Raw genomic sequence first — 24,882 nt, forward strand, 5'->3', positions numbered from 1 at the left:
ACCTTCGCACAGCCTCTGTTGGGTGGGCAAACCTCTGGCAGAAGGGAGTGGATAAGATCTCTTGCGCCACGCACATCGTCCCACGACGTACAGTGAATATTGCCTTTCTCTTCATCCGTACTGTTGGGAAACTAAGCGCCTGCGATTATATACACCAACTCTGTGACTATTGTTGTCGGCGAAGCATCCCAGAAGGAGGTTCCTCATAAAGTTAACATTCACCTACAAATACGGCACGCTAAGGTGGGTGGTGAAGAAACGGGAAGGTCCGGTGACAGTAATTTGTCTACTTTTGAGGGAAATCACCAGATGTAACCGAACCACTTTGCATCTTTGGTGGCGGAGATCCGCATGATTCAGAGAACGCCTTTCATCGGTATTTTCGTCCCCACCTATTCAAACTATGGTTTAGCTTATCATTACTGTGGAAACCTTCTCCGTCTCGTTTTTCTAGAAACAGCAGTGTACTATGCTGTGCTTTCAGCGGGACAAGAGGTGGAGGGCCAAAGTACGTACCTTTTCAATTTATACACTACATTATCTTGCAATGTGGGATGGTCCCACCATAATACAAGTTTTCTATTGTTTTGTTGGTGTTTTCGCGGAGCAATGACGAACCTTCACTTATTTTCGCGTTTGATCTATGCTCCCTCAGGTTTTCCACGTTATTGTGGAAAGCCAATTTTTGTGGTGGGCAACTATTACCTGAAGGAAACCATCCTCGACCAACAACCAAGAGAGACCAGAGATGATATTCTCTAATGGCTGGTGGGGTCGGTTGCCGTTCTCCAAGTGAACATTAGCGGTGTCGCTCCCCTCCTCTCGCTCCCGGTTGTTATCTGTGTTTTGGTCCGTCTCTCTTCTTAAATCGTCGGGTGCCTCCTCGTCAAAGTGATCTGATTCGGGGGGCCCCAATGGCACGGTACTGTGTACGGCATATGATTGTAGGTTACGGTCAAGGAGAACAACCTCATTAAGAGTTGTGCTGTGGCATAGCCAGTGACGCACAAAACTTCGCTGGTATTTCGTGTGCGAAGTCTTCTGTAGAACCGGTCCTCCCTCACAAATGAATGTTAGCGCCCCACTCGTCATGTTCCGTGCTAGAACGGTGCACACAAAGGCGGGACATGTGGCATCGTAGGCCGCCGAGTGCCTGCACCTCCTAAACTCTTTGTAGCTTTTCGAACCACTGCCATCCTCTGTTAGCTCTGTGCTCGCCAAAACGCTCATGACTTTTCCATCTAATGTGCCAACGACCGTACCTACACTCGAATAAGTGTAGGTGGCGGAGGAAATGCCGCAGAAAAATCGCTTGGGTGGTGCCAACTCATACCCACAACCACCGTTTGTAGCGGACGCACACTTCACTACGACTGCGCGATCTTCGTACGGGGAAGAGCAAATGATAACCCCGTCAAGGCACTGCGAAAAGAGACCTGACTTTAGCCAATAAGCACCAGAAGTTTCACTAATTTCCTCACCTCTGTTACGTCGTGCAGGGAACACCGAAGCAAGACGAGTCACCGGAAAGATAGATGATACAAGACCCGTTAGTGGAATATGGTGAACTATACCCGTACATATTCCGCAATCTTCCACATGAACGACAAGCACGCCGTGTAGAAGTGTTCCAACAACCACAAAAGGCCGGTCAAAGATCTCGTTAACATCCAGTGGTACAACATGACGTGGAAAGGAGAATGAGGAAACGCACGATAGTACATTTGCCAGCACTCGCGGAGCAATACTTTTACACTCAACACCAGGCCCCGTATTTATGAATACCAACCTCTCTTCACAGGGGAGGGACACCACAACACAGTTAGGAATCCGGTACAACCACAGACAACGGCAGGGGATAGAACTGAAGGAGAAAGTTCCTAGGGGGGAATGCAACGTCCCCTCCGATTCCGCTATCGGTTCACCGGTGGTCAGCGACACGTTATCGTCGTGTTGGCTGCCCGATTCTGCAAAACGGCGTACCATATCATTTACCTCCTCTACGTGTTGCAGCGTGCCGATAACTAATTGGGCACGCGGCGATTGCGATAGCTGCACCTCGTACGGCCTCGTAGGTACTTGCCAGTACACACCTGATTCAGGCGAATCATCGTCCTCACGCCTCTCTGGTATCAACGGTAGTAGAAACCGTCGTCCCTCGGTTATAATCAACGCTATTAAACGATTCCCTCTGCGAAGACGGGGATCCCCCCGAAGCTCAGTTATTGTTGTAGGACCTATGTCCCACTGGCAGTGGTCAGTCTCAGCATCCCTTTGTGGAACGCTCTCCTCGGAAACTTTGGGCCAGCACCAACTAACGGCAAATAACGGGGTGAGGGTTGGCTTCATGGTTTGACGTACCATTTTGTCAAAGAGGAAAACCTCCTCCTCCTCATCTGGCGTTTCCACGGTGCCGCCGACACCTTCTCGGAGTGCATCGGCAACTTCTTGGCGAGGACGTGGGGAAAGTTTACGTCTACTATTCCCCCGTGCTAACTCTACAACACTCTCGCCACCGGTATCCTTAGTCATTTCAGAAGTGGCATGTGACGTACCCTTCCCCTCATTCATATCGTGTAGGGACAACTACTCGTGCTCGTTCAGTTTCAGCACGATACAGATATTTTATATTACTACTCTATTTTCATGCTACGCCTCACGTGCAGAAAATTTAAAGTATACACGCGTGAAGGTAACTTACTGTCGCCTTCACAGAAAAAGAAAATGGTTTGTTCGCTCGAAGTGGTATTGTGTAGTTGAGACATTGACACATTTTAGTGAAGATACAAATATATATATATAGGTAGGTAGATATGTTCGTAGGCGTAAGGTACACATTAAACCTCACGCGTCAAGGCGCCTTGAACCGCAGCAGTAAGCAAAATTTATTGAAAATACAGTAAAAGTACAAGGTACAACGGAGGATCAGCAGCAAAAGACGTTCAGTGTTGGTTCACCGTCTCGCCACTGGGTTGTGCATCATGTTACTCCTCCATTTCCCATTTCCCTGGCGACGAGTGCAACCACAGTGCGCTTCTGCGGTTTCACTGATAAAACATCGGCTGCAACCTACACAACTGGCGCAACCGCAACCCCAGCGAAATCTGTGTTTACTGGTGGTGCTACATTGCTGTTGAGCAACGGCGGTACAGGCAATGGCACCGGGGCAGGAACCGCAGCAACCGCGCCACCAACGGCAGAAACGAGCAGGGGGGCCGTTGCAATTTCAGGCGGCAAAGGAACAGGTGTGGGCAGTTGCTCCAGTCGCAAATTTACGGGATTAGAAGCAACTACGATGTTGTTACCTGTCGATAGCTGCGGTGACACCTGTGGAGGGAGCGGCAAACGACTCGGTGTAGCCGGCACCACTTGAACCTGTGGGGGAGAAGTTGTCGAATGAGTCGGCAAGCCTCCAACAGATTCCGGATTAAGCTGCGGTGCCACTGGCACAGGTGACTGCAAGGGCAGAATAGACGGAGCTGAGGAGTTCTCGAGTTCCCTTGTCAAGAGCGTGGGAGCCAGCGGCGTCAGCAGTGGTGTTTGCTTGTTAGGGGGTGGGTTGACTGCAACTGGTTGAATTGAGAGAGGAGTTGCAAGTGACACACCCGCTGCGGGTTTCACAACATCTAACGTATTTTTCGAGACGGTAATTTCTTGCGCTCGCGGTGGGGACAAAGAAGCAAGAATGCGGCTTCTAACGGACATCGGGCTTGTTTGCGGCGCCACTCCAGAAATCGACGGGGCTGATGATAGATGAACGATGTTCCCTTCTACCTGCGTACTCTTCATCTGCACCGCTTGTCTCAGAGTTGAAATATCTGAATTTAAGCTCATAATTAATGTTTGCTTCTCCATGAGCTCTTTTTCCAATGATTTAGTAGTTGCGCAAGCTTCCAGTAACTGGTGGGTCAGTGACTCTCTCTCTTTAGTTTGGCGCGCTAGTTCAGTTTTCATCCGGTCAACTTCGCAATCTTTTTCGCGAAGCAATGCCTCCATGCTACTATTACCAACGGACAGGGCAGCAGCTGCTTGAGCCTGAAGCTGCTCACAGTGTTCCTTCCAGGACCGGGAATTTTTCTTTGCATCGTCAACCTCACCTTGCAACTCCTTCTCTCTGATCGCTGCTTCCTCAAGAAGACGTTTCAGCCGTCGTTCCTCTTCATCACGCATTCGCTGCGAGTTACTTAACCCCTCGTTTATTCCTGCAGCACGTTGCAGTGCTTCCTCCTGTTCGTGACGAAGTCTTTGGATATCGCGATCCCTGGACTGTAAGGATGCCTCAAAGTCCTGTCGCTGCTTCTCCAGTTGTTGCCTGAGTCCTAGGTTTTCCGCCGTAATTTGTGCAGCACCACATTGCTCCCGCCGTAACTCTTCAACAACACCTTGAAGTTCTTTTGCGGTACGGTCCTTCTCCGAAAGGCGCTGACTCCACATCCGCTCGCTTTCACGTCTCACTTCCTCAATTTTCTCTCGTTGTTGTGCTAACTCCCGCTTTGTCATCTCCAGTTGTCTCTCAGACTCACGAAGTTGTTTCACCACTTGTCCCTTTTCCCCCTCTAAAATCCGGCGAGCCTCTTCGTGGTGTTCATTCATTCGTTTGTAAACCGATTCAAAGTCTCTGGACAGTTCGTGTGCTGCAGTGCTGTCAGCGTTGTGCATGTCCCCACGCATACGCTGAATCTCACCTTCATGGGCCGCTTTGGCACGTGCAATTTCATCAACTAACTCTTGCTTCTCCTCACGTAACACACGTAATTCCGCACTCTGCTTAGCCGATAATGACTCGAGCTCACCCTGCAAAGTGTGAAGTGCATTCCGTGCTTCACCAGCTGTCCGTTCGGAATCCGTAGCACGTCGTTCCAAACGTTGCTGGGACGCCAATGCGTCTTGTAGCTGCTTCCTAACAGTACGCAACTCCTCTCGCAGCCGAGCCTCCTCTGAAGCAGCCGCTGTTGCTGCCGCTGCCTTCGTCCTCCATTGCTGAATATCCGCTTCAGCCTCTCGCTGCCGTTGCTGTTGTTCTTCCAATGTCCTTTCGAGCATCCTCAGCTGTGAATTGCACCTCTCTTCGTCCTCAGTTCGCATCCTCTCGTGCGTATTGTTGATGCGCCGCAGTTCCTCTTCAAACCACCGTTTCATGCTCAGCTTGTCATCCTCAAATGTACGTTGTAGTACTTCCACAGTCTTCCGATGCACGTCTGCAAGGGCCTCCTCTGACGACCGTGATTTTGAACAAGATTCCTGTTTTTGTCGCACTTCGTTTAGTTGATTCACTACCTGGGAAAATATTTCCCGTGCTTCTGCAGCTTGCTGTTCACTCCTAGCTATCATTTGCCGTTTGGATTCTATGTCGTGACGCAGTGCGGCTATTTCGCTCTTGTAGGACTGGTGTAGCTGGTTTGCCTCCGCTCGGTATTCGCGTTCGCGCTCACGCATCTCATTACATATTCGCTCCACCATCACATTGGTCGCGCTCTTCACGGTTTGCTCCACAACGTTGTGGCACTCCGATATCTCCTTTTGGCTTTGTATTCGTACCTCTGACTCCTCACGCAACCGTTGCATTGCCCTTTCATGTTGTCGCTCACGCATTCGCTCTTCCTCTTCAATATGCCGGCGTCGTTCACGCTCTAACTCCCTCGCCCGCTCGTGCTTCCATTCTTCCAGTTCCCTTTCCTGTGCAAGGAGACGCTGTCGTTGTTCCTCTTCCCGTTTCGCACGCGACTCCTCCAGTTGTCTGGCGGTTTCGATTAGCGATTGCTGCTCCTCTTCCCGCTCATATCGCCGAGTGCGCTCTTCTTCCATACGTCGACGAGCCTCCTCTGCACGACAGAGTTGGTTATACTCATCTCGTATCTGAAACTCACGTTGAAGCAGTAAGGCCTCAGGGGTCCCTACGTTCGAGTAACCGGCACAAGTTCCCGTGCCGAGGGTAAAGAGAACGCATTTGCTGAACCCCAGCCGGCTACCGGACGCCATACGGTACGGTAGGTTTTCGCCCTGCATTCCAATGGGTGGCATAGGCTTATTCAAAATGGAAGATAAAATGGACGAAGCAGTAACATCACTTTGAAGCATAGGTGGCATAACTGAAGTATACGTCTGCAAAAACCTGCCGGAAGGATGTGAAGCAACGCAGTCTCCCATCTTGTTTCCTCCTCGTCCACCTTCAGCACACCTTCTCCTTTCGGCTGTTCCCCGCCGGCTAGGCCACCCTGCAGAATTTTCGCCTTCAGAACGTCTTTGTACGCCGCTACCCTTTGACAGAGAATCCTTAGATTAACGGTAAATCCGCATTGGGTTTTTTTGAAAAAAAAAAAAACAGTCGAATGAATTTGTCGGAGCGGATAGTGAGGAAGCGACGTGGGGAAAAGGATAGAATATCATCGTCCGCAAGGGGTCACGGGCAAAATCCCCACCACAATACATGTGAGCACAAATAAGAAAATGGGAGGGTTTCACATTTCATAGTGAATGGTGGTAAGGGGGCGTCATATGCACCACAAGAGCCACTGAGAAAGGATATAACTTCAGCTTTTGTATGGTTTATTCTTACATAGAGTAAACAGAAACATCATTAATGGGAAGGAAATTATGAAACGGGTCGGCGCGTGCAAGAAAAAAAAAGTACAACGAGGAATCGAACATCCGCGTAGAAAGGGAGCTGTCAAAAAGTGAGGATGGGGGTGGAATTGATGGGTTTTTCAGGGGGCACCCATTCAAATATTTATATATACATGTGTGCCTGCATAAACGGACAAATAAACAAAGCGACAAAGATAAATAGATTGTGGCATAAATAAAACATATTTGCACGAACTAATAATGCGGTCACGCTGCCCTCCTCCTTTCCCCCGCCATGCCATGCGGTACCTGGTGCAATAGTTAGCAGATGTTCTCAAACTCCCACTCCCTTCATTGAGATCCCTCAGGTAAAGGTGGACTAAACGTATTTTGCGGGATCAGAAAAGCTGGATTCCCTCACCTTGCACGCCTCATCAGACACAAAGACACCCTTCCGCAGCCGCGTAAAATCATTCGCTACGGTGACTGCGTTGGTACTCAAGCGCCGCAAGGCTTTAAGGATCCGTGATTCCACGCGGCTTTTCTCTCGGTGTTCAACACGCAGTGCATCTTCCAGGTGACGGACTTCTCCCCTTAATTGTGCCCTAAGGCCCTCACAACTTGAGGTAAAGAGGGTGCCTACACTACTTAACAGCGTGGCATGATTCACGCCGTCCAGCTGAAACCATGGACGAAAAGTCATGGATGAGAGCGTTTGCTGCCAGACCGCGAGAATGAACCACAACGGATTCAGCGAAGGGTGTGTGCTACTCCACCGACAGTCAGATTCAAGTCGATTTTGTTTAGCTGATTCATTGCCAGGGGCATCACAACTACCATCGGAGAACGAAGTTACTTCACTAATTGCCGTGGAAACGGAAGTTGCTTCGTCATGTGGTACGTTCGTGATATTATCCGTCCAGCAACCCAGCGAGGAGATTAGGTCCTCAGGTTTCGCAGGTGTATATAGCAGGTCATCATTTTGGAAGTGGGACTGCAGCGGTCGTCCACAAGACAGATTCATAGCTAGCCTTAAGTCCCTTCTCTGAAGAGCACATATCCTATTCTCGCACTTGCCAAGGTACGATAACGTCCGCCCACCACACTTTACCTCATCTGTGCCAAAGAACCCCTCACCCACCAACATCAGCATAATCTGATCCTCAACAACCGACGTGCGTAATCCAGTAACAAACGGTTCCAAACTTCCAAGCGGTTGCATGTTCAAAAGACTGCAGTTGGCTAGCTGTTCCCGCTTCGAGTCAAGTGCATTCCAGTTTATTCGATCAGAACATTCATGCATCTTTAGTAGCGCAAACAACTGTACCAACTTCAAATCCATCACATCCCGTTGCGCTCCACAGACCTGGGCAATATCAGGTATTGCTTCAGATAGTTCTTGCATCAAATAGTTAATTATCTCAGTGTTAAAACGCGACAAACGCAACGTCAACTCCCGCTCCATTATCACCTTGAGCTCCCTTGCATTATCCTCGACGTAGGGTATATGATGCCTCATATCTTCTGCGGTGGCAGACACTTTGGTGGCAGCAAACCCCCCTATTGTTTCCCTTCTTGTTTCCGCCACCAACTCCAAAACTACCGCATCGGCACCCTCCAGCCTCGCGCCAACTGTTTCCTTCGTTTTCGCAGCGGCAACGTTGCGAATACGCATCGCCTGCTCCGCAATGATCGCCCTCAGTTGCTGTATCTGCTTTCGATAATCCAAACTAATGAAATGGCGATGAAGATCCCTAAACTCTGTAAGCAAACGCTTGCGTACAGCAAGCGACACGTCTGAAGGACCTGATGGAAGCGGGCACCTTCTCACGACAGGCCTCCGCTTGGTTAAGTGGTCGTCGTTCATGTCTTCATATGCCTCATCCAACAAATCTAATACTTTCCCCCAAAACGCAACAGTGACAGACTTGAACTTTCGTTGCACCACTGTTTCAAAATCTCTAACCACAACCCGAGGTGCTGGGATCTCTTTGAAACCCCCCAATGCCTCTCTCACAACATTGTCCAGGTTCTGTACCTTTGTCAAGTTCATGCGGATGCTGCGTGAGCGTCGTGTCGCACTTTTACGTGCCCGCACAAGCACAGTACGCAGTTGGTGACACCATATTACGAGAGAGACGGCAACCCGAGTGAAAACGGAAAGTTCTGTGTTCTTTTCGAAAACCCGCACAGCGCGCAGCAGTTGCTGGGCACCCGATTTATTCCACATGCTGTTCACAGCATCATATAGCACCAACTGCTCCAGTTGTTGTGGCGGTAATTGCTCCTTCCGGTTTCCGTAATTTGCGCCGAAGACCACGCGACAGTACGCTTCCACCGCTGTCCTTGCCGATTCTTCCTCACAACTCCTATCGTTGCTGCGCGAAACACCACCACCACCGACGCCCGCGTCTGACTCCGTCAGTGCCGACGGGGAAAGGGATGGAACGCGTTCTCTGTTCTGTGAGTTTCTCGCTGGTGTTTCCTGCTTCTCTTCGGCCGCTGCAAGGCTGAGCCGTCGCAGCTTGTCGTTGTATAGGGCGGAAAGCACAGAATGCGTCGCATGACTCACGGTACCACTGTACGGTATCACTTGCCAACTTGAGACAGCAACACCAAAAAGTTTCATCATATTCTCTTGAAAAAGTTCAATCAGTTCTGGAATGCTAGAGGCCATTGGAGGCGGGCGCTGGATAAGCTGCACATCGTTTATAGAAGCACCAGCTTCGCGCATGAGCACTGCATCGGTGAAGGTAATCACAAAAAAGGTCATATCAGCAATAAGCTGACGAATCTTTTGTGACTCACTTTCTTTGCTGGAACCTTCCATGCTTTGCCATTGGTTCTCACGAGCGGGGTGCGTCTCGTGTTTGCTAACCGCCCGACTACTGCTGAAACTGCTACTCAACATCTCAGAGGAATTGTCATCATCGATGCGTTGTGTGAAGGGGGAAAACAAGTTGCCAACAGACTCCACCATGTGCTGCGTGCCGATCACCTCGCAGGGGACAGTGTACAGAAGACCGTCACCAAGTAACAAATCGGGGAGTTGATACGATGACATGGCCCCTCTCTCGCTCCAAACGACTTCACTCGCTAACTCTTTCAGCAACCACGGGGAGCTACGGGAAACACCTGATTGGGAAGAGTGGATGGACGAGGCATATAACTTTTCGGACGAGCACCATGATTTACTGGGACACATGGGTAGCGTGCAACGGCGCTGCGGGCTAGGCTTGTCTCGAATTAGCGATTTCCTAGGGCTCTTCTGCAAGGCGCAAATGCGTTCTTGAATAGTCACGTCATATGCACCAGGTCTGATTGTGCTGACTCGTACCGGTGTGGGTGCCTGATAAGTGGATAATGTATCACCTTCACGCTGTCTTCGGCCTCTAGAAGACGACAAATGCGAAAAGTTCACAACGCGGGAAAGTGTTCCGCTTTTAGAATCGTCTTCGGGATACTCAAATCTCCGGAGTGCTCGTTCCTGTGTCCACAGCGAAGGAAGGACACTCGGTGTCTGACACTGCGGTGCGCCGATTTCAGGATCTCGCGGAACCACACGGAAACTGCTGGCAGCACTAGGAATGGTGCAGCGGCCAGGCGAGTAAAGGATGCGGGGTGATGCCATACAACTCCTCTCTGTTCGGGGATCCATGGAGACACGACAAGGTTTAGTGGACGCCGCCCTGGCCCTGCTGTTCTGTGCCGCGTTCGCATCACTTATGTTAGTGGTACTACAGGCGCAGCTGCCCTTGCGGAATGAGCACTCCTGCAGAGACATCGATGTGTATGGAGAACTAACTGTACCACATGTATTGACAGCGGGGCTATCGTCATTCTTGGTCATGGGAGAATCGTCTGAAAAGGAACATGTTGCGCAGCGAAGGAGAAAATCAGCCACGGTACTTTTTCCACTTTCCGTTGCACCAGCCACAACCATGCTGGGGAGACACCCGGAAGGGCGCCTCATCTCCTTCAGCCCCTTCATGCTGGTGTTTAAGATCTCAAGTGTACTGTTCAGTGACCGCCGCAAGCGCAGCAACTTTTCTGATGAGTCTGTGAGGAGCCCGTTGAACTCGACAGCAATGTCCATCAATCTTTTTACCCCATCCTTCACATTGGGTTGCGCGAAGTAGATGAGAGGTGAACCACCGTCTTCACTATCAGTTGACGCAGTGTGCCGTGTGGATCCTCCCATTTGCGTGGGAATCTGCGAAATGGTCTCAAAACACGTTAGTGGATGTTGTTCATCGTGGTTTTCGGTTGTGCCTGTCATTAACTCTCCACACTCTCCCACTCACTCGCACACTCCGTCTATCTCCTTTTATTCAGCCAAGTTGTTTGTTACTCAACTAAAAGCCCTTCCGGGCCCACTCAAACAATCGGGGTAAAACGTGGGGTTGCCTCCCCTCCCTTCTCCCCTTTCCCTTCCCTTTCTCCTCACAAGTATTTCTTTTACTATAATATTTCTCTTTTTTTTAGGGGGTGGATTGGTCCCGTTTCTTCCGCCTTCACTTCTTTCTTAAATATCTCCCCTCCCACCACTATTGATGATGGCGTGAGGCTACTGACCATTACACCACAAGTGATACGAAACAAAAAGAAAGCAAGCGAATAAAAATACGGAAGTGCACCAAAGAAAGAAAGGTCGGCAAGTCATACAGCAGCTGGTAAGAATGAAAGGGGTAGTGGAATGTAGACATTGATTTTACCGCAACAACAACAAAAAAATGGGGGAAAAGGGATCGGTGATTAAATTAATAAAAGAAGATCGGGTTCGTAAAAAAGTAAAAAACACACCGGTGAAGTGTGCTGTGCCAAGGCCAGCGAAGACGTGAGGGGTGAAAGCTCAACGCAGTGGGGCGACGGCACGCACGCGCTCATGCGATACGGAGCTGAGATGCTCATTTTTTCATTTTTAAGGCCTCTCTAGAAATACATAAAAAAACGTACATATACACGCACACATTTTAACCCAAATAACGCAGTTCCACTTCCGATATAGAGATGTGGTGTGGAGAGAAAAAAACGCAGAAGATTTCTCAAATTGTGAAATTCGTGAGAAACGGGGGTTAGTTAGTCACTTTTGCAGTCAGAGCAATACATAGTGGAAAGTAAGGGAAGAAAAAGAAAATACTACCAGCAGCGTGTGGCATTTTTAATGGCATTGCTTTCCCACGAACACACTCTTCACAGAGGAATGCATGTTCCATGTATATGAATTGCATCAAAACTCAATTGGTTTGCTTGCTACAGCAAACAAAACGTGTCGCGTTATGATCCCCCGCCCCCCATTCCCCTTTAATTTTTAATTTACCTCCCTAAATTTCCAAACCTCTCGCACACACCTTAAAAATGGTGTTCCTCCTACGCGTTAAGAAACGCGAAGTGCACAACGTAACCCGGAATGTCCACGAACAAAGCAGAAAAAAGCGACTGCACTGATCATTTTTGTTTGTTTAAAAATGTTAACTTCCCCCCTTGCAGCCTCCAAGTACACGCACACATGGCATGTTGTTTTTTCTGTATGAGACAGTTCGTCCACATGTTTAGAAGTAAACCGAAGTAGAGGAAGAAGCAAGTAAGAATAAAATAGCAAAAAAAAAATTAAACATTAAAAGCAAACAAGACATCAGAGAAGATGCCAGAAGGCAAAAAAGAAAAAAAAGATGTGCCTTTACAACAATCACCCGCTCCCTTTCAGCGCCCGCCGGTCGACATCCCCTTTGAAGAGATAAAAAGACAATATGAATTAAATTAAAACATTATTAAACCAAATTTGACTATAGCAAAACACTAATCGCGTTGAACTAGACAAGGTACTTTGGCATCTTCATGAGGGGCATAATCAATTCAATCTCCTTTGGTGTAAAGGATTCACGGTGGTACAACTCCCATCCATTAGCATGAGCCTTCCACCACTGCTCAAATGCTACTTTCACCTCCCGCTGCACCTCAGCCATGGCGTCGTGCTCTAAAGGAGCTAACTTGCGCATGAGAAACTTTACATGTGGTGTAATGGGGCCAACATCTGAAGAAAGGAATGCACACAGACAGCGTACAAGCGCTGCACGGCGTCGCTTCCGATTATTTTCCCTTTCTATTACAGCTGGGAGTGGTTCTTCTGCGACACCACCGGTGTCTCGATCTGAAGAAATCGAATATTCCTGCAATTCTTTGGCACACTGCTGTACGAGCGAATTAATTTGCTCTATAGATGCCACCCTGGAAAGAACTGCCAAAAGAGAACGGGTGTTGGCACGAAGATCCCCATCACCGTGTGACATGCACCCCACGCAGGCACTGAACACACTACGCATGGTCTCATACTTTCCAATTCGATGAAGGTTCATAAGCAACATCTGATAAAATGCGCGAGTAAGAACAACCTTCGCTCTCCGCGTCTTCCCAAAAGGGTAATTTCCCTCCAGGACATCGCATAAAAACTTGACTACTGACTGGATCACATCCTTCCGCTGCCGTGACAAAGCGAAAGAACTTAGAGTTGACAGTGCTACTGTTTCAAAATCGTCATTATCGAGTGAAGCGCCGTCCAGAGCTGTAGTTGCAGTTGTTATTGCCTCCATCCACATCACACTAAATAACTCAGGCGGTGGACTGTGCCACATGGAGGTTAATGTCTTTAACCCAGCCTGTTCAGCGGTTGTTGAAACATCACTGGTGTTGCCGTGGTTTTTGTTGTCAGATGCCACTGGGTGCTTGTTTACCACCAACATATCTTCATTCGCATTGACAGCGGTAATACATGTTGTTGCCACCTGAAAAGGGAAACCAGAGTTTAATACCGTCGGGGGGTAGCATACCTGCAACCTGACGATACAATTGAGCTGACGAAGAAAGTCCAAAACAACACTCTGCGCCGAATTGTTAGAAGGAATGTATTTACTTTGATACAGAGAGAGACGCAAAAGATACCTTAGTGAAGTCGCAGCGTAGTGACGAATCTCGTTTGAATCACTAAACAGAAATATTTTTTTCCGGTCCAAAATGCACCGACACAACTTAGGCAGCAGCACGATGTTAACATCAGCGGCAAACACGTCCAGCAGCTTCGTGATGACGTGAAGCGCCCGTAATATGCCTCTTTTCACGCCAGTAAATGCCACTTTGATGTTTGCCTCTACGCTATCTGAATCACGTACCCCCGAGGTCACATTCACGGGGGAGCCGGAACCATCATCCAGTGGTGTCAGCATGTCAAAGAAGGGTTCGTACATTGACCAAACATCATGGGTTTTCACCTTACCGTACAGTGCACCAAGACCTGAAATGAAACTCATGAGCACCGTATGTGACAAGAGGATGTTACTGCATGCTTGTAGCAGCATACTGACATAGCAATCGAGCGCCTCCCGACGAAGTTTAGGGTTTCTTTTGGAGAGACAAATTGCAGCAACGATTACGTCAACAAGGCACGGAAGCTCCTGAGGGTATTCTTTGCTTCTGTTACTCTCGCTTTGCACAAGCTTCATGTAGTCACTAAACCAAAGGTACGCAACCTGTATGTACCTTTTCACAGTCTCTTCAACTCCTGCGGCTTCACCTAAAGACCTCCACATAGACGCCAGTCCCACTGAAAACGAGGTTTGATCACGATTTGCTAGCAGCACGTTCCACACCCAAGTCCCTCGGATTCTCTTCTCGATGGCAGCCTCGTTGACTAAGACTTTTCCCACCGAATCGTCGGTGTCTGATGCCTGTTCCTGAGCACCTTTCGACGTGTTTTCGTTATCGTCCAAAATTCCCGCCAACTTAGAAATCAAATTTTTCAGCCCCTGCCGCACCATCCTTCTCTCCGCCAAATCCTTCTCTTCATGACAGGTGGTAAAAGATTGCATGCGCAACCTTAACCCAGGCACCTCATTGTCAGGTACAGTAAATACTTCGCCATCGCCAGATATATCTGGGGGAGCGCACGTCCTGTCCACCCGAATGGACTTAGGGGGGAATACCAACCCCATTTTTCCATGGAGGCTAAAGGAAGTGTGGTTTTCCTGTAAAAATCTGTACCTGTTGCTAAAAAAAGAGGTGGTATCTTCACCTTCCATGCTTCCCTTCCGCATCAAAATGTTCACTTTGGGTGTCTTCTCTTTTAACGAATATAGCACCACCCGCAGTACAGAGAACGCCGAGCGACGCGTCTCGGCACAGATGTCCACTGTAAGTTTGAACAGCGCTGCAATGGAAGCTGGTGAAAGAAGCTCGTAATGTAGTTGGATGTGGTTACAAGAGAGGGTACGCAGCATCTGAACAGCAAACGTCGGTGCCGTATGTGAGCACTTCATTGCAAGCGGCAACAGCTCATCTGTAAGACACGCTATCGCCATGGGTTCAATAAGGAATGGAGTGCACACCTCCGCAGCACGGTCCCCATATAAGGAGCATGCGCTGCCTGTTCGGCGAAGCTGGTCTGGTATTTTTAATCCCACTTCAAACATACGCCGAATAAAAGATGCGTCACGCTGATATACGTCCAAGGAAAAACCTATTACTGTTTGCATAATTGCACCACTCAGCGCCTTTCGCAACTGCACAAGAGAACCTTTCTCGCCTACACCGCTCGTTGCGATATCGTCAGATGCGTTGGCAAGCGCGGAGCCTTTACCGTGGTCATCACTCTTACTCTGACTTGTTTCGGCACCAGTACACCCCTCAACAAAAAAAACGTCACATATTTTTGCTGCATCACTGCCACGGTCACCCTCCACGCAGGAATCATTGCCCTCACTGCTACAATTCTCAATTTGTAAAATTTCCTCCCCTGGTCCAGTGTGTCCTTCCTTATCACATATGCTGTTCTTCTCTCCACTACAAACATCGCCTTCCTGTCTGACGAAATCGATTATACCCTCCAAAACATCGAAATGGCGCAGGAGAAACTGGCGACAACCATCGAAACCGAGGTATGGCAGATATGTTCTTAGAATGCAAGAGCAATGTTTTCGGACATCTGGGTACGGTGAAAACAGCAATGAGTACGCGATAGAGAGGGTGTCACCAAGGTACTGAGGATAAACAACCATTGGATTCTGTTGGCGGCGGCAGTGGAGGAGATATTCTGATCGCAGTCGCCAGAAAAGGGCTGGAAAATAGAAGCGGTGCCTCTCCGACTCCACTATAATTGCGGAGAAGTGCTTGAATTCCACGTCAAAAGGGATGGTGTAATCATTGGGAATGTTTGTTCGGGTGTCTAATCCCATTTCCCGAAAAAAGAGTGTAAGAACGTAGCAAAGCGTATCGACGTCAACCCCTTTTGTGTGGGCAACATCCAGCGGCAATTTACCACGTACCAACAAACTTTGATCGCGTCGCAACACGGTAGCAATAACAGCTTCATCAGCCACGCCACCTGTCACACGTCTCAACACATAATCCAAAAGTAGACTGTGAATGCTCTCCGTTAACCTTGTAGACTTCTCTAGAAGCGATGGGGAAACCTCGTGTAGGGGCCATGGAGTTTTAGGGTCCTTATAGTGCCATGGCGTCATGTTGGTCTCACCGTCCGTGGCACACTGAACTCGCAGCTCACAGTTAACGGCCCAAACGGTATCCAACCAGCACACTGCACCGCAAAGCACGTTATGAGGCGTGACGACGTCGTGGCTGCCCTCAGCGTCAGGAGCCGACGGTGCCTGATGTGATACCAACTGACGCACTGAATCGTCTACACACCCACCATTTTCCCTCAGACCTTCGTTCACACTATCGTGATGTGAACTAGGGGACAAATGAGGCGGAAGGAATGCACGCAGGCCCCGTGCAGCCTCCTTACGACTGGGGACCCTAATGTGCTCGATATTTTGAATAATGTCTGTGAGATCCGTCAGAAACAACTGATAAACCTCATGGAGGAACGAAACATGTTCCTCCGATGGTTCCTGCCACACAGGTTCCACATCAAAGTAACGATACAGTCCCATGCTAGATTTATCTTGTTTCTGTTCCGAGTCGCCCTCAGCGGCACATGACTCTTCCTCCATCATGTGATCGCCCCGTACCAGTGACGAATCCACAGCTCGGACACCGACACACCTGGTTTCAGAAAAGGCGAAGAAAACAGCCGTGTAAAGTAGGGCAGCGCAGCAGCGCCGCTTTCGATTAGTTATCGAGAAAAGTTGCGCTTGAATGCAGTCCAGCAACTCGTAACGATAAGGAAAGCAGGCTAATCCAGCACCGCAAACGCAGCTGGACAATAAAGACGAACACCACAATACCTCCTCGTCGTTGCACGTATTCACATCACTGCGCAGCGGCGGCAACAACCGTGCAATCGCCCACTTCATCACGCGTTCAGGAGAACGCCGAGCAAGGGGTTCCAGCAGGCAACCTACAGAGGGTACCTGCGAGTTTTTCACCTGCGTTTCCGCCTCTTTAAGAGCCTTCTTCAAGCAATCACTGTAAGCTTCGTCACTGACATTGTGCGAAAGAGAATCTATAATACTCGCCAGAACATCCGCGTCACTGTCTTCAGTATCTCCCCGCTTAGCACTATGAAACAGTTGTTCCACAACGCTGACAGCAAACTCACACTCAGCAACTTCACTGCCCAATAATTCGTCTAGATTTAAAACAGTAAAGACGGCAAACAAGAACTCTCGCACACTATTAGAAAGTTGAATACTACTGCAATTTATCCACTGCGGTACTAGTGGAAGTATCTCACTGAGGAACGTCCGACAACTCTCCCGGGTCTCACTGCATTCACTAAATGGCAAAAGGGTCTTCGTAAATAACTTGAGGGCCACAGAGCACTGTAGGGGTGACTCCAAGCATCCACGAATTCCAGCTTCAACGTACTTGAAGGCAGGTGGTTGCATAATTTTGGGTGAAAGAAGCGTAAGTAACCCCACTGCATTTATAATAGAGTGGTGGCCGTGGTATAACGCGGGGATAATCGCGGGGGCCACAATCTCGACAAGGGAATCGACGGTCTCCCGCTTCCAACGATATCCATTAATGACAAAACCATTTCCTGGATCTTTCTCACCCGTTAGCAACCAACTGTGCTTGTGCTTCACCCGCAAGTAAGCGGTTTCCAGGAAGGTGTTGTAAAACGACAACAAGTGCCCCAGTGCTCTACTATCAACGGCACAAGGTGTAAGAAAAACACTGGTTGAAGACACAAACCGACGCAGCTGATTCCATAGTGGTGAGGTGGTACAGCAAGGTAGTGCCTCACTAATGCGCCCGACAATCTTCATAAACCGACCTTGACTAACTTCCAGCACTTTGCGGCCGCCAAAAGACCATGCAGATGAAACGAGGCGCTCCGGCTTATCATTGCTACTAATGGGCGGTCTCATTACGCTCAATATCATACTGAACAATGTTTCCGCGTATTCATCAAGGTCCATGATTCCAGCACGCTCTCGACAGATCTTAAACACAATGTCCAGCGAAACCATGAGCCAACTCCCTGACCTCTGCTGCCAATAACGTGCATCCACAAGCAAGAAACGCACAATACGCTCCGTCATAGGCAGCGCTCTTCCCGTTACACGATCATAAGTAGCATGAATTGGTAGAAGAATATATAAAAACCACAGCGCCTGCACCGCCTGCTCACTGTCTTGGGAGAAATAAGGCGCACAAATCTCCCACAACCCATTTAGGGATTCGCCATCAAAGTGCAATGAGGCACACCAGCACAAATTTGCTAGTATTTCAGCAACTTCTGCTTTTACATGGGTGTAGAACCGAATACGAGACAACCGTGATGATTCGAAAACAAGTGAGTGAACGATATCCACGAGCGGTTTCCACGGAAGGGAAAACCCGGGGTGCTTCAATGCATATTTGCGTCGCCCACGAACAACTGAGCAAAAGCAACTCACAACAGAACTCCACGCGCTCACGTTACGAATCATGAAGTCCCAGTTCACAATCCACGTATAGAGAAAGATTACGACGTTGCGTTGCACGTCGCGAGGGAGGTTGTACGAGAAATTTTTATTTGTAAATGTCCTCCTAAAGTATGTGCAACGACACACTAATTCGTCTTCGGCATCGGACCAGTCACTGTACTCGTTCCGTGGGGAGCTGCATATAGGCACGAGTGGAACAGGAGTTCCCGTGCCATCAGCGACGCCAAAGCGTGAGCAGGATGATCCCTTCTCTCCGTGTTCACCCCGCTGCTCGTCCACGTTGTTAGAATTAATTCTACCCGCAACCTCCTCTGGAGTTCCGAATGCCAGCAGTAATAGCATGCCCTTTTCTATAGCCATGCGGTCCTCACGCTCAATCGCCTCTCGTAGGCGGGGATGCGTGCAACGGTCTAAATACGGCAACAGCCACTGCTCTTGTAGGTTTCTCTTCTTTGAAACATCTGTCGCGTCACCCACGGCCAATGAAACCTCCGCGGAGGATCTCTCATCGCTTTGCATCAACAAAAGGCAGCCAAAATTTCCACGCACAATCGATAAATAATACCACACAAACAAACAAAGATTTGTCCCAAGTGCTAAAAACCTTGCGTCTACCTCTGCAGAAGAGTGACGCGAAGCGTGCCTAGGAGTTTTTTTTTTTTTTAAAGGGCGGTTTCCAGTAAATTTCTGCCAATACTTGTTTTCCACCTTTGATTTGTTACTAATTATCTTCTTTCCGGTTACCTCCCCTTCTTAGTCTACTACACACCTAACGATGGTGGTTTTATAGCTTTTTGATGATTGGATGAATTTCCCTTTGATTCTTTTCACTAACTAACAAATGTGCGTGTTGCAACTACCCTTTTTTGCCTTCTTGTCCTTCCCTTTGCTATTTTCTCTTTCGTATGGGCTAACTACTTTCACTGTTCGGTGTTTCTTTACTTTCCTCTCTACTTCTTTCCCTATCCTTCTTTTATTTCTTATAGATGCTTCTTTTTTTTTTTAAGCTTTCTCTCCTTCTTATCACTGTTGTCGTTATTGTACTACTGTGATTCTTGCAATTACGATAGAAAATCTCTGCAGTTCTTATTTCCTTTTTTTTTCCCCCTCTCTTTGTGCACCTCACCCGTGCGAGTGTTAATTACTGTACGAATTTACGAGCAACTCCCCCTTCTCGTCACTGTCGCGATATAAGGACTTGAGTATAAATAATCAGCAGTAACAAAACAAAATTTGGTAAATAGAATACCTCGGGAGGTTAACTTCGGAAGTTTTCTTAAAAAAAAAAAGAACGGCAAATTACTGATGCTACAGAATGTTTTTCGTTTTATGTGCGCCTCTCAGTGCAGTTTTTGATTCGTATGTTAATTAATCTTCTTTATTCCCTCTTCTGTTTTTCGTCAAATTAATGGAAATATGTATAAATGTGTTTGGTTTCACACCTTGTTGTATATCCGTACCTGTGCTTGGATGGAAGCAGAAAGGTTAAATCAAATTTACGAAAATAAACGTTGTCACTCCTTTTTTTCCTTCACCGTTTTGATTCCCTCCTCCTTTACAAAACACTGTTATATGAAGTTATTAGAGTCTTATTCAGCTCTTTTCTTTGTAAGTTATTGTATTTTTTGCTCGGTTTTCTTTTTCTTCGTTCAGCTCAGAACTTTTGCTGTTTTCTTTTTTTTTGTGTGTGTGTGTGTTTCGGGTGGACAAACTGTTTCTCTTTTCCTGCTTTCCTTTTTTTTTTAACCGTAAACGTCCTCAAGCATAACACAGAGCGAGCTTCTTTACACTCCTGTACTTTCCTCACCTTCTTTTTTTTTCAACTAAGTTTCTTTGATGATCTTTGCCTTCCTTGCCGTTGTTGGTTTTGTTTCCCTTGTTAGTTCTTTTATATCCATTGAAGTGCCACAATAGTGGGCGGTAAGGTGAAAAATAATAAAAAAAAGAAGACGGAAGAAGAGTAGGCAAATGAATGACGAAGCAAATAAGCAACAAGGGATTAATTAGAGTCAGCAGGGAAAGGAGGATAAAAGAAGTGGGGAAAATAAGCGGCAGAAGCCCCACAGTGAAACAAAAATACATATGAAGGAAGTGTAGGGAGAAAGGGAGTTAAAAGAGGAGCGGGAGATTTAGCAAAGCGGAAAGTTATGCGATGACGGAACGCAACTCCACTTCCCTGGGGTTGCCGCACCATTAAATTCATGTAAGCGCTAAATTGGCCCGGGGAGTGACGCCACGTAGCAGTAAAAATACGAAACAGATATAAGAAAAAACTGAGAGAAATGACGGCAAACAAAAGAGCCGTTCAGGTTTCCTTTTCCTTATATGTTCCTCGTCGGTCCCTACCTTACATAATGAGTGTGCTACTTTCCACCTTACGTACATACACCAGCAACCACAAACATATGCATACCATATATGTGTATAAATAAACATATGCATGATCTTTCTTTTAGTCCCCTCCCCTTCTTCCGCTATCTAAGAAGACTGCAACACGCAACATGTGCAAGGAAACGGAAAGGTGGGGACGGGAAACCGGAAGAAAAAGAGACGCGGATTCGGGGCCTCACCATATGTAAACCATCTAATTACGCAATTGGGCGTCGCAGCCCATAGCGAACCGACCCCTCCGCCACAACATCCATTCTGTACACATAAAAACATCCACCGCGGTCAACCAAGGACATAATTCTTATCCATGAAGAAAGAAAACATGCGAACACACACACACACATGCAAAACACAACAGAACACACGAGATTACCAGCCCTCTCTATTCAGCCACTCCATTACGGAAGGAGAAAGCAAACCTCAAAGTCCCGCTCCCCACTGCCGCAGTATACCTGTCCACAGTCTTTAGAACCTGGGCGATACCAAAAGAGTGAGCCAGGGTACAATAAATTCTCCACAGTCACAATGCTGGCGGTAGGCTCGTACTTAACGACCCACACACCCCGCGGTTCATCATCTGTGATGGGCGAGAGGCGGTCCGTCACGCTACTGTATGTTGGGCCATACAAGATGCGATTACGCTCCGGGTTGCCGGCATGGAAGACGCGTAAATAGCACGATGGTTTCATTGCATGACGCGTCGGTTGTCCAGCGAAGAGGGTGTTCTTTTCAACATCGCCCGCAGGTGTAAAGACGTACTGGCCACGTACAATTAGGGAGCACGCTCTATCGTGTAGTCCGATGAAATGCGCTAAACGAATGGTCTCGGGCACCGCCACAATCATAAATTTTGGTCGCTTCTTTCTTGGTGGTTCCTCTTCAACCTCCTCCTCCTCCTCCTCCAATTCTCCCTCGTCCTGTTCCTCTTCTTCTTCCTCCTCTTCCTCCTCCATATCTTCTTCATTTTCCTCGCCTTCCCCACCATACTTCTCTTTTGCATCCTTCAGTAAATCCTCCGCATCAGGTACTTTTACCTCTGGTTCAGGTTCGGGAGGAATGTCACGACGCACCTTGTAGAGGAACGAAGGATCGCCAATGTAAACCCCGCGAAGTTGATCGCAAAAAGCCACCTGGTCCTCCGAGAGGGTCTCTAACACCCGCCACGACGTTCCGCCATCAACGCTGAAGAAAGAGTGACGAGCGCCAAACAAACCATTTGGCATCACTTGCGCAACAAGGTAATCCCCTCGCACACCGGTAACCTTTCCCCAGAACTGCACAGGGAGGTTATATTTGAGAGCAAGGAGCGGTAGAGAAGACTGTAGAGCCGCGCGCTCCGCCGTGCTTAATGCCTTGCCCACATATGGAAGGCCAAATATACAATCGGAAACAGATGACATGCGCTGAGAGGTGATTGCCGACTGCACAAAAGGGATGAGTGAATAGTCAGAACTAAAATAAACCAAGAGACACCTTTGATGCTGGCAATGAGAAAACCTTCTACAATTTTTTTTTCTTTTCCTTACAATCTAACCTTCCCCTCACACTTTTATTTCAGTTTACTCTTTCAGAGTTATCTGCGCCTCTGCTCTATTCTCCACCTGACCGACTTGATATAGAAAGATACTGGTGGTGCACAACCTCAAAGGGTAAGGTGGAGCAAAGCTGAATCCAATTTATATTGGCATACCCACATGCAACAGTTTCAAACAAATCATCCGAGCAGTACAAACTTATGCTCTAGTGGGAAACTTCCCCAGCATATCGACAATTTAAAAAGATTGCAATGAAATACAGGTTCATTAGGAAATGTGAAAGGAACTTCCAGGAGAGAAAGAAAAAAGGGTGCAGAAAGTATGTTAAGTCTTCATCCCTTATCTTCTGTGCAAGATACAAAAATACCATTGGATGCCTACTCCCCAATCTTAAACTACAAGGTTATTTCTTCTTCAATAGACAAAAGCAAATAAGTTAATATATACCTACCCCGCACGTCGAGAATTTCACAAACCTCAACACATATACACAAATATACACATATACATACATACATATATATACACGACACGTGTGTACAAACATATCTGTACACTAATGAACGCGATATAGCAGAGAGGACCTTGGTCAACGTAAGCCCTACTAACTCCTTTTATACACAGACAGACGTAAACATATATTTATTTATTTAAATCTATTCACTCGTCGACCGCCAACCAAAATGCCTTAACCCCGTTTCTCTAAATTCTTCCCGTACGAGAGGTGCCATGCGAATATCCTTGTCTGTTTGGTACACAATCCTGTTTGCTATCTTTGCCCCTGCATTGATTACCTCTTGTTGTACCGCGGCAGCTTGCGATAGGCATGTGCGACCGGTTTCCTCTGCACGCTTAGCGGCCTCCAAACTCCATGTAAAAAGGTATGCTCCACTGCAGGCAGTGATACAAACCTCTCCGTTTCCCTCATAGCGATCAAATCCGCCAGAAGTGAACTTTAGTGCTTCGATTCCACCCAGTGCACTAAGTTGTGCGGGAGTTGGCTGCAGCCTCAGCGGGGAAGGTTTATCTTGACCCATACGTGAAGTAAAGCCGTTCTTTTCTCCATTATTCCCGCACGCCGTTCGCATGAGTAACAGGAACTTCTCACATACCGCCACAACATACTGACCATTAGCGGTCACATCTATATCGACAATAGGCACTTTCGTCTCGAGTAGAGTTTTTGCCGTCTTGGGATTGTGGCTACCATCTTTGCGGCGACTCCCCGGAGGTCCCGTGTAAAGTCGGACACTTCCAGTGCCGTCACCAATAACGAGATAACCGTTAGCCGAGGTAGCGTGGCATGTGAAGGGTTTCCGTAGAGACCCCAGTTTATAATCAGCCAGTGACATTCCGTCTTCAACAATGATGTTCTTCCTTGGATCAATACGAAGATCAACGTTGAAGGCGACATCCTTCGCAAGACAAGTATATATCGGCTCGGGCCGCGCAACATGTTCGCTATACGTCACACGTTGCAAGTTCACCGGAGTTCTGAACTGCTGAACCACCTCCCCCCGCTCCAAATCCACCTCGCGCAAATGGCTGTCCTCCACGCTAAAAAGGAGGAGCTTCCTTTCTAAATCGTCAATCAGTGCACCGTCGCAGGTTTGGACACTCTTAAGGTCGATGGTCTCCGGCTTCCTCCCCTCAAAGCCATTGGCGTCATAAGAATGGGCTTGAAGCTGAACTTCATTTTGGGTCTCTCGAACAACCACAATCCGATTGTGTTTCATGGACTCACTGTAGCACACGTTACCAGATCCTGTTGCCTTCACGCGCTCTCTATCCAGATCAAGATGATAAGTCGGTTCACTGTAATCATCCTCTGGAGCAACATACGTTGAGGTTTGGCCGATATATTCATATATTGGGTCCTGGGCTGTAGATACATCGAGGGGTGTTTGCGTCAGCATCGAGTACGTGCAACGATTATACATTTCCACGAATTTTCTAGTTACAATTTCCCCGGACCCACCGCTTTCAAGATCAACAAACTTGAATGCAAGGTTTTGAAAGGTGCCGTCCACTAAAGATAGCCAGTGCACCGAGCACTCGCGATAGCAGTGTGCGAGCGACAAACCACTTCCGAGGGACTGCTTCAACACCTCGCCCTCCTCTTCGTCCACAAGTACAAAACTGTATGGCAATTGTTCACTTCTATTTTCATAGAGAATTAAAGAGAACGATCCCATTCGTTTTCCTTCAATAATGGGCACGAAGCAGTCATCGCTTTTAACGTACAACAGACCGCTGCCAGAGAAGAGCTCTCTCCTCGTGGAGCGATTATTTGAAGAAAATAACTTGTGGAATGACATTCCGAGTATTTATCGGTCCTTAAGAGTTGAATCTCGTGCTCTACTACTGCGTCCCCCACCAAAAAAAAAAAAGAGCAAGATGTTGCTGTCTACTTTGACGATACACACGCACAAAGAAAAGAAAAAGGAAAATAAAGGCCCCTTATTTTAAGAGAAAAAAGAGCTATTTCTTTCGCTTTGTCTCTA

At 47.8% G+C, this 24,882-nt stretch overlaps 6 protein-coding genes across 6 annotated transcripts, besides 4 other annotated features; all 6 read right to left on the reverse strand.

Annotated features, from left to right (window-relative positions):
• Positions 1-1,054: part of a sequence feature (This region contains some repeats that are probably misassembled. Ns were inserted at two locations where misassembly is suspected.) that runs on past the window's edge.
• Positions 1-24,882: part of a sequence feature (sequence corresponds to BAC RPCI93-12O16) that runs on past both edges of the window.
• Tb927.8.770 (hypothetical protein, conserved) lies at positions 652-2,571 on the reverse strand (the record flags this gene model as incomplete). Its single annotated transcript, XM_841821.1, has 1 exon — positions 652-2,571. The coding sequence occupies one exon, from the start codon at positions 2,569-2,571 to the stop codon at positions 652-654; it is 1,920 nt and encodes a 639-aa protein (XP_846914.1).
• Positions 3,070-6,147, reverse strand: Tb927.8.780 (hypothetical protein, conserved; the record flags this gene model as incomplete). Its single annotated transcript, XM_841822.1, has 1 exon — positions 3,070-6,147. One exon carries the CDS (start codon positions 6,145-6,147, stop codon positions 3,070-3,072), a length of 3,078 nt encoding a protein of 1,025 aa, XP_846915.1.
• On the reverse strand, positions 6,944-10,843 carry Tb927.8.790 (hypothetical protein, conserved; the record flags this gene model as incomplete). The annotated part of the gene is made up of 1 exon (XM_841823.1): positions 6,944-10,843. One exon carries the CDS (start codon positions 10,841-10,843, stop codon positions 6,944-6,946), a length of 3,900 nt encoding a protein of 1,299 aa, XP_846916.1.
• Tb927.8.800 (hypothetical protein, conserved) lies at positions 12,378-18,971 on the reverse strand (the record flags this gene model as incomplete). The annotated part of the gene is made up of 1 exon (XM_841824.1): positions 12,378-18,971. The coding sequence occupies one exon, from the start codon at positions 18,969-18,971 to the stop codon at positions 12,378-12,380; it is 6,594 nt and encodes a 2,197-aa protein (XP_846917.1).
• Positions 21,242-22,243, reverse strand: Tb927.8.810 (hypothetical protein, conserved; the record flags this gene model as incomplete). Its single annotated transcript, XM_841825.1, has 1 exon — positions 21,242-22,243. One exon carries the CDS (start codon positions 22,241-22,243, stop codon positions 21,242-21,244), a length of 1,002 nt encoding a protein of 333 aa, XP_846918.1.
• Positions 21,717-21,794: a sequence feature (CT-rich).
• Positions 22,861-22,905: a microsatellite.
• On the reverse strand, positions 23,035-24,696 carry Tb927.8.820 (hypothetical protein, conserved; the record flags this gene model as incomplete). The annotated part of the gene is made up of 1 exon (XM_841826.1): positions 23,035-24,696. The coding sequence occupies one exon, from the start codon at positions 24,694-24,696 to the stop codon at positions 23,035-23,037; it is 1,662 nt and encodes a 553-aa protein (XP_846919.1).

Source organism: Trypanosoma brucei, chromosome 8 (genome assembly GCF_000002445.2).
Source record: "Trypanosoma brucei brucei TREU927 chromosome 8, complete sequence".
NCBI classification, from domain to species: Eukaryota; Euglenozoa; class Kinetoplastea; order Trypanosomatida; family Trypanosomatidae; genus Trypanosoma; species Trypanosoma brucei.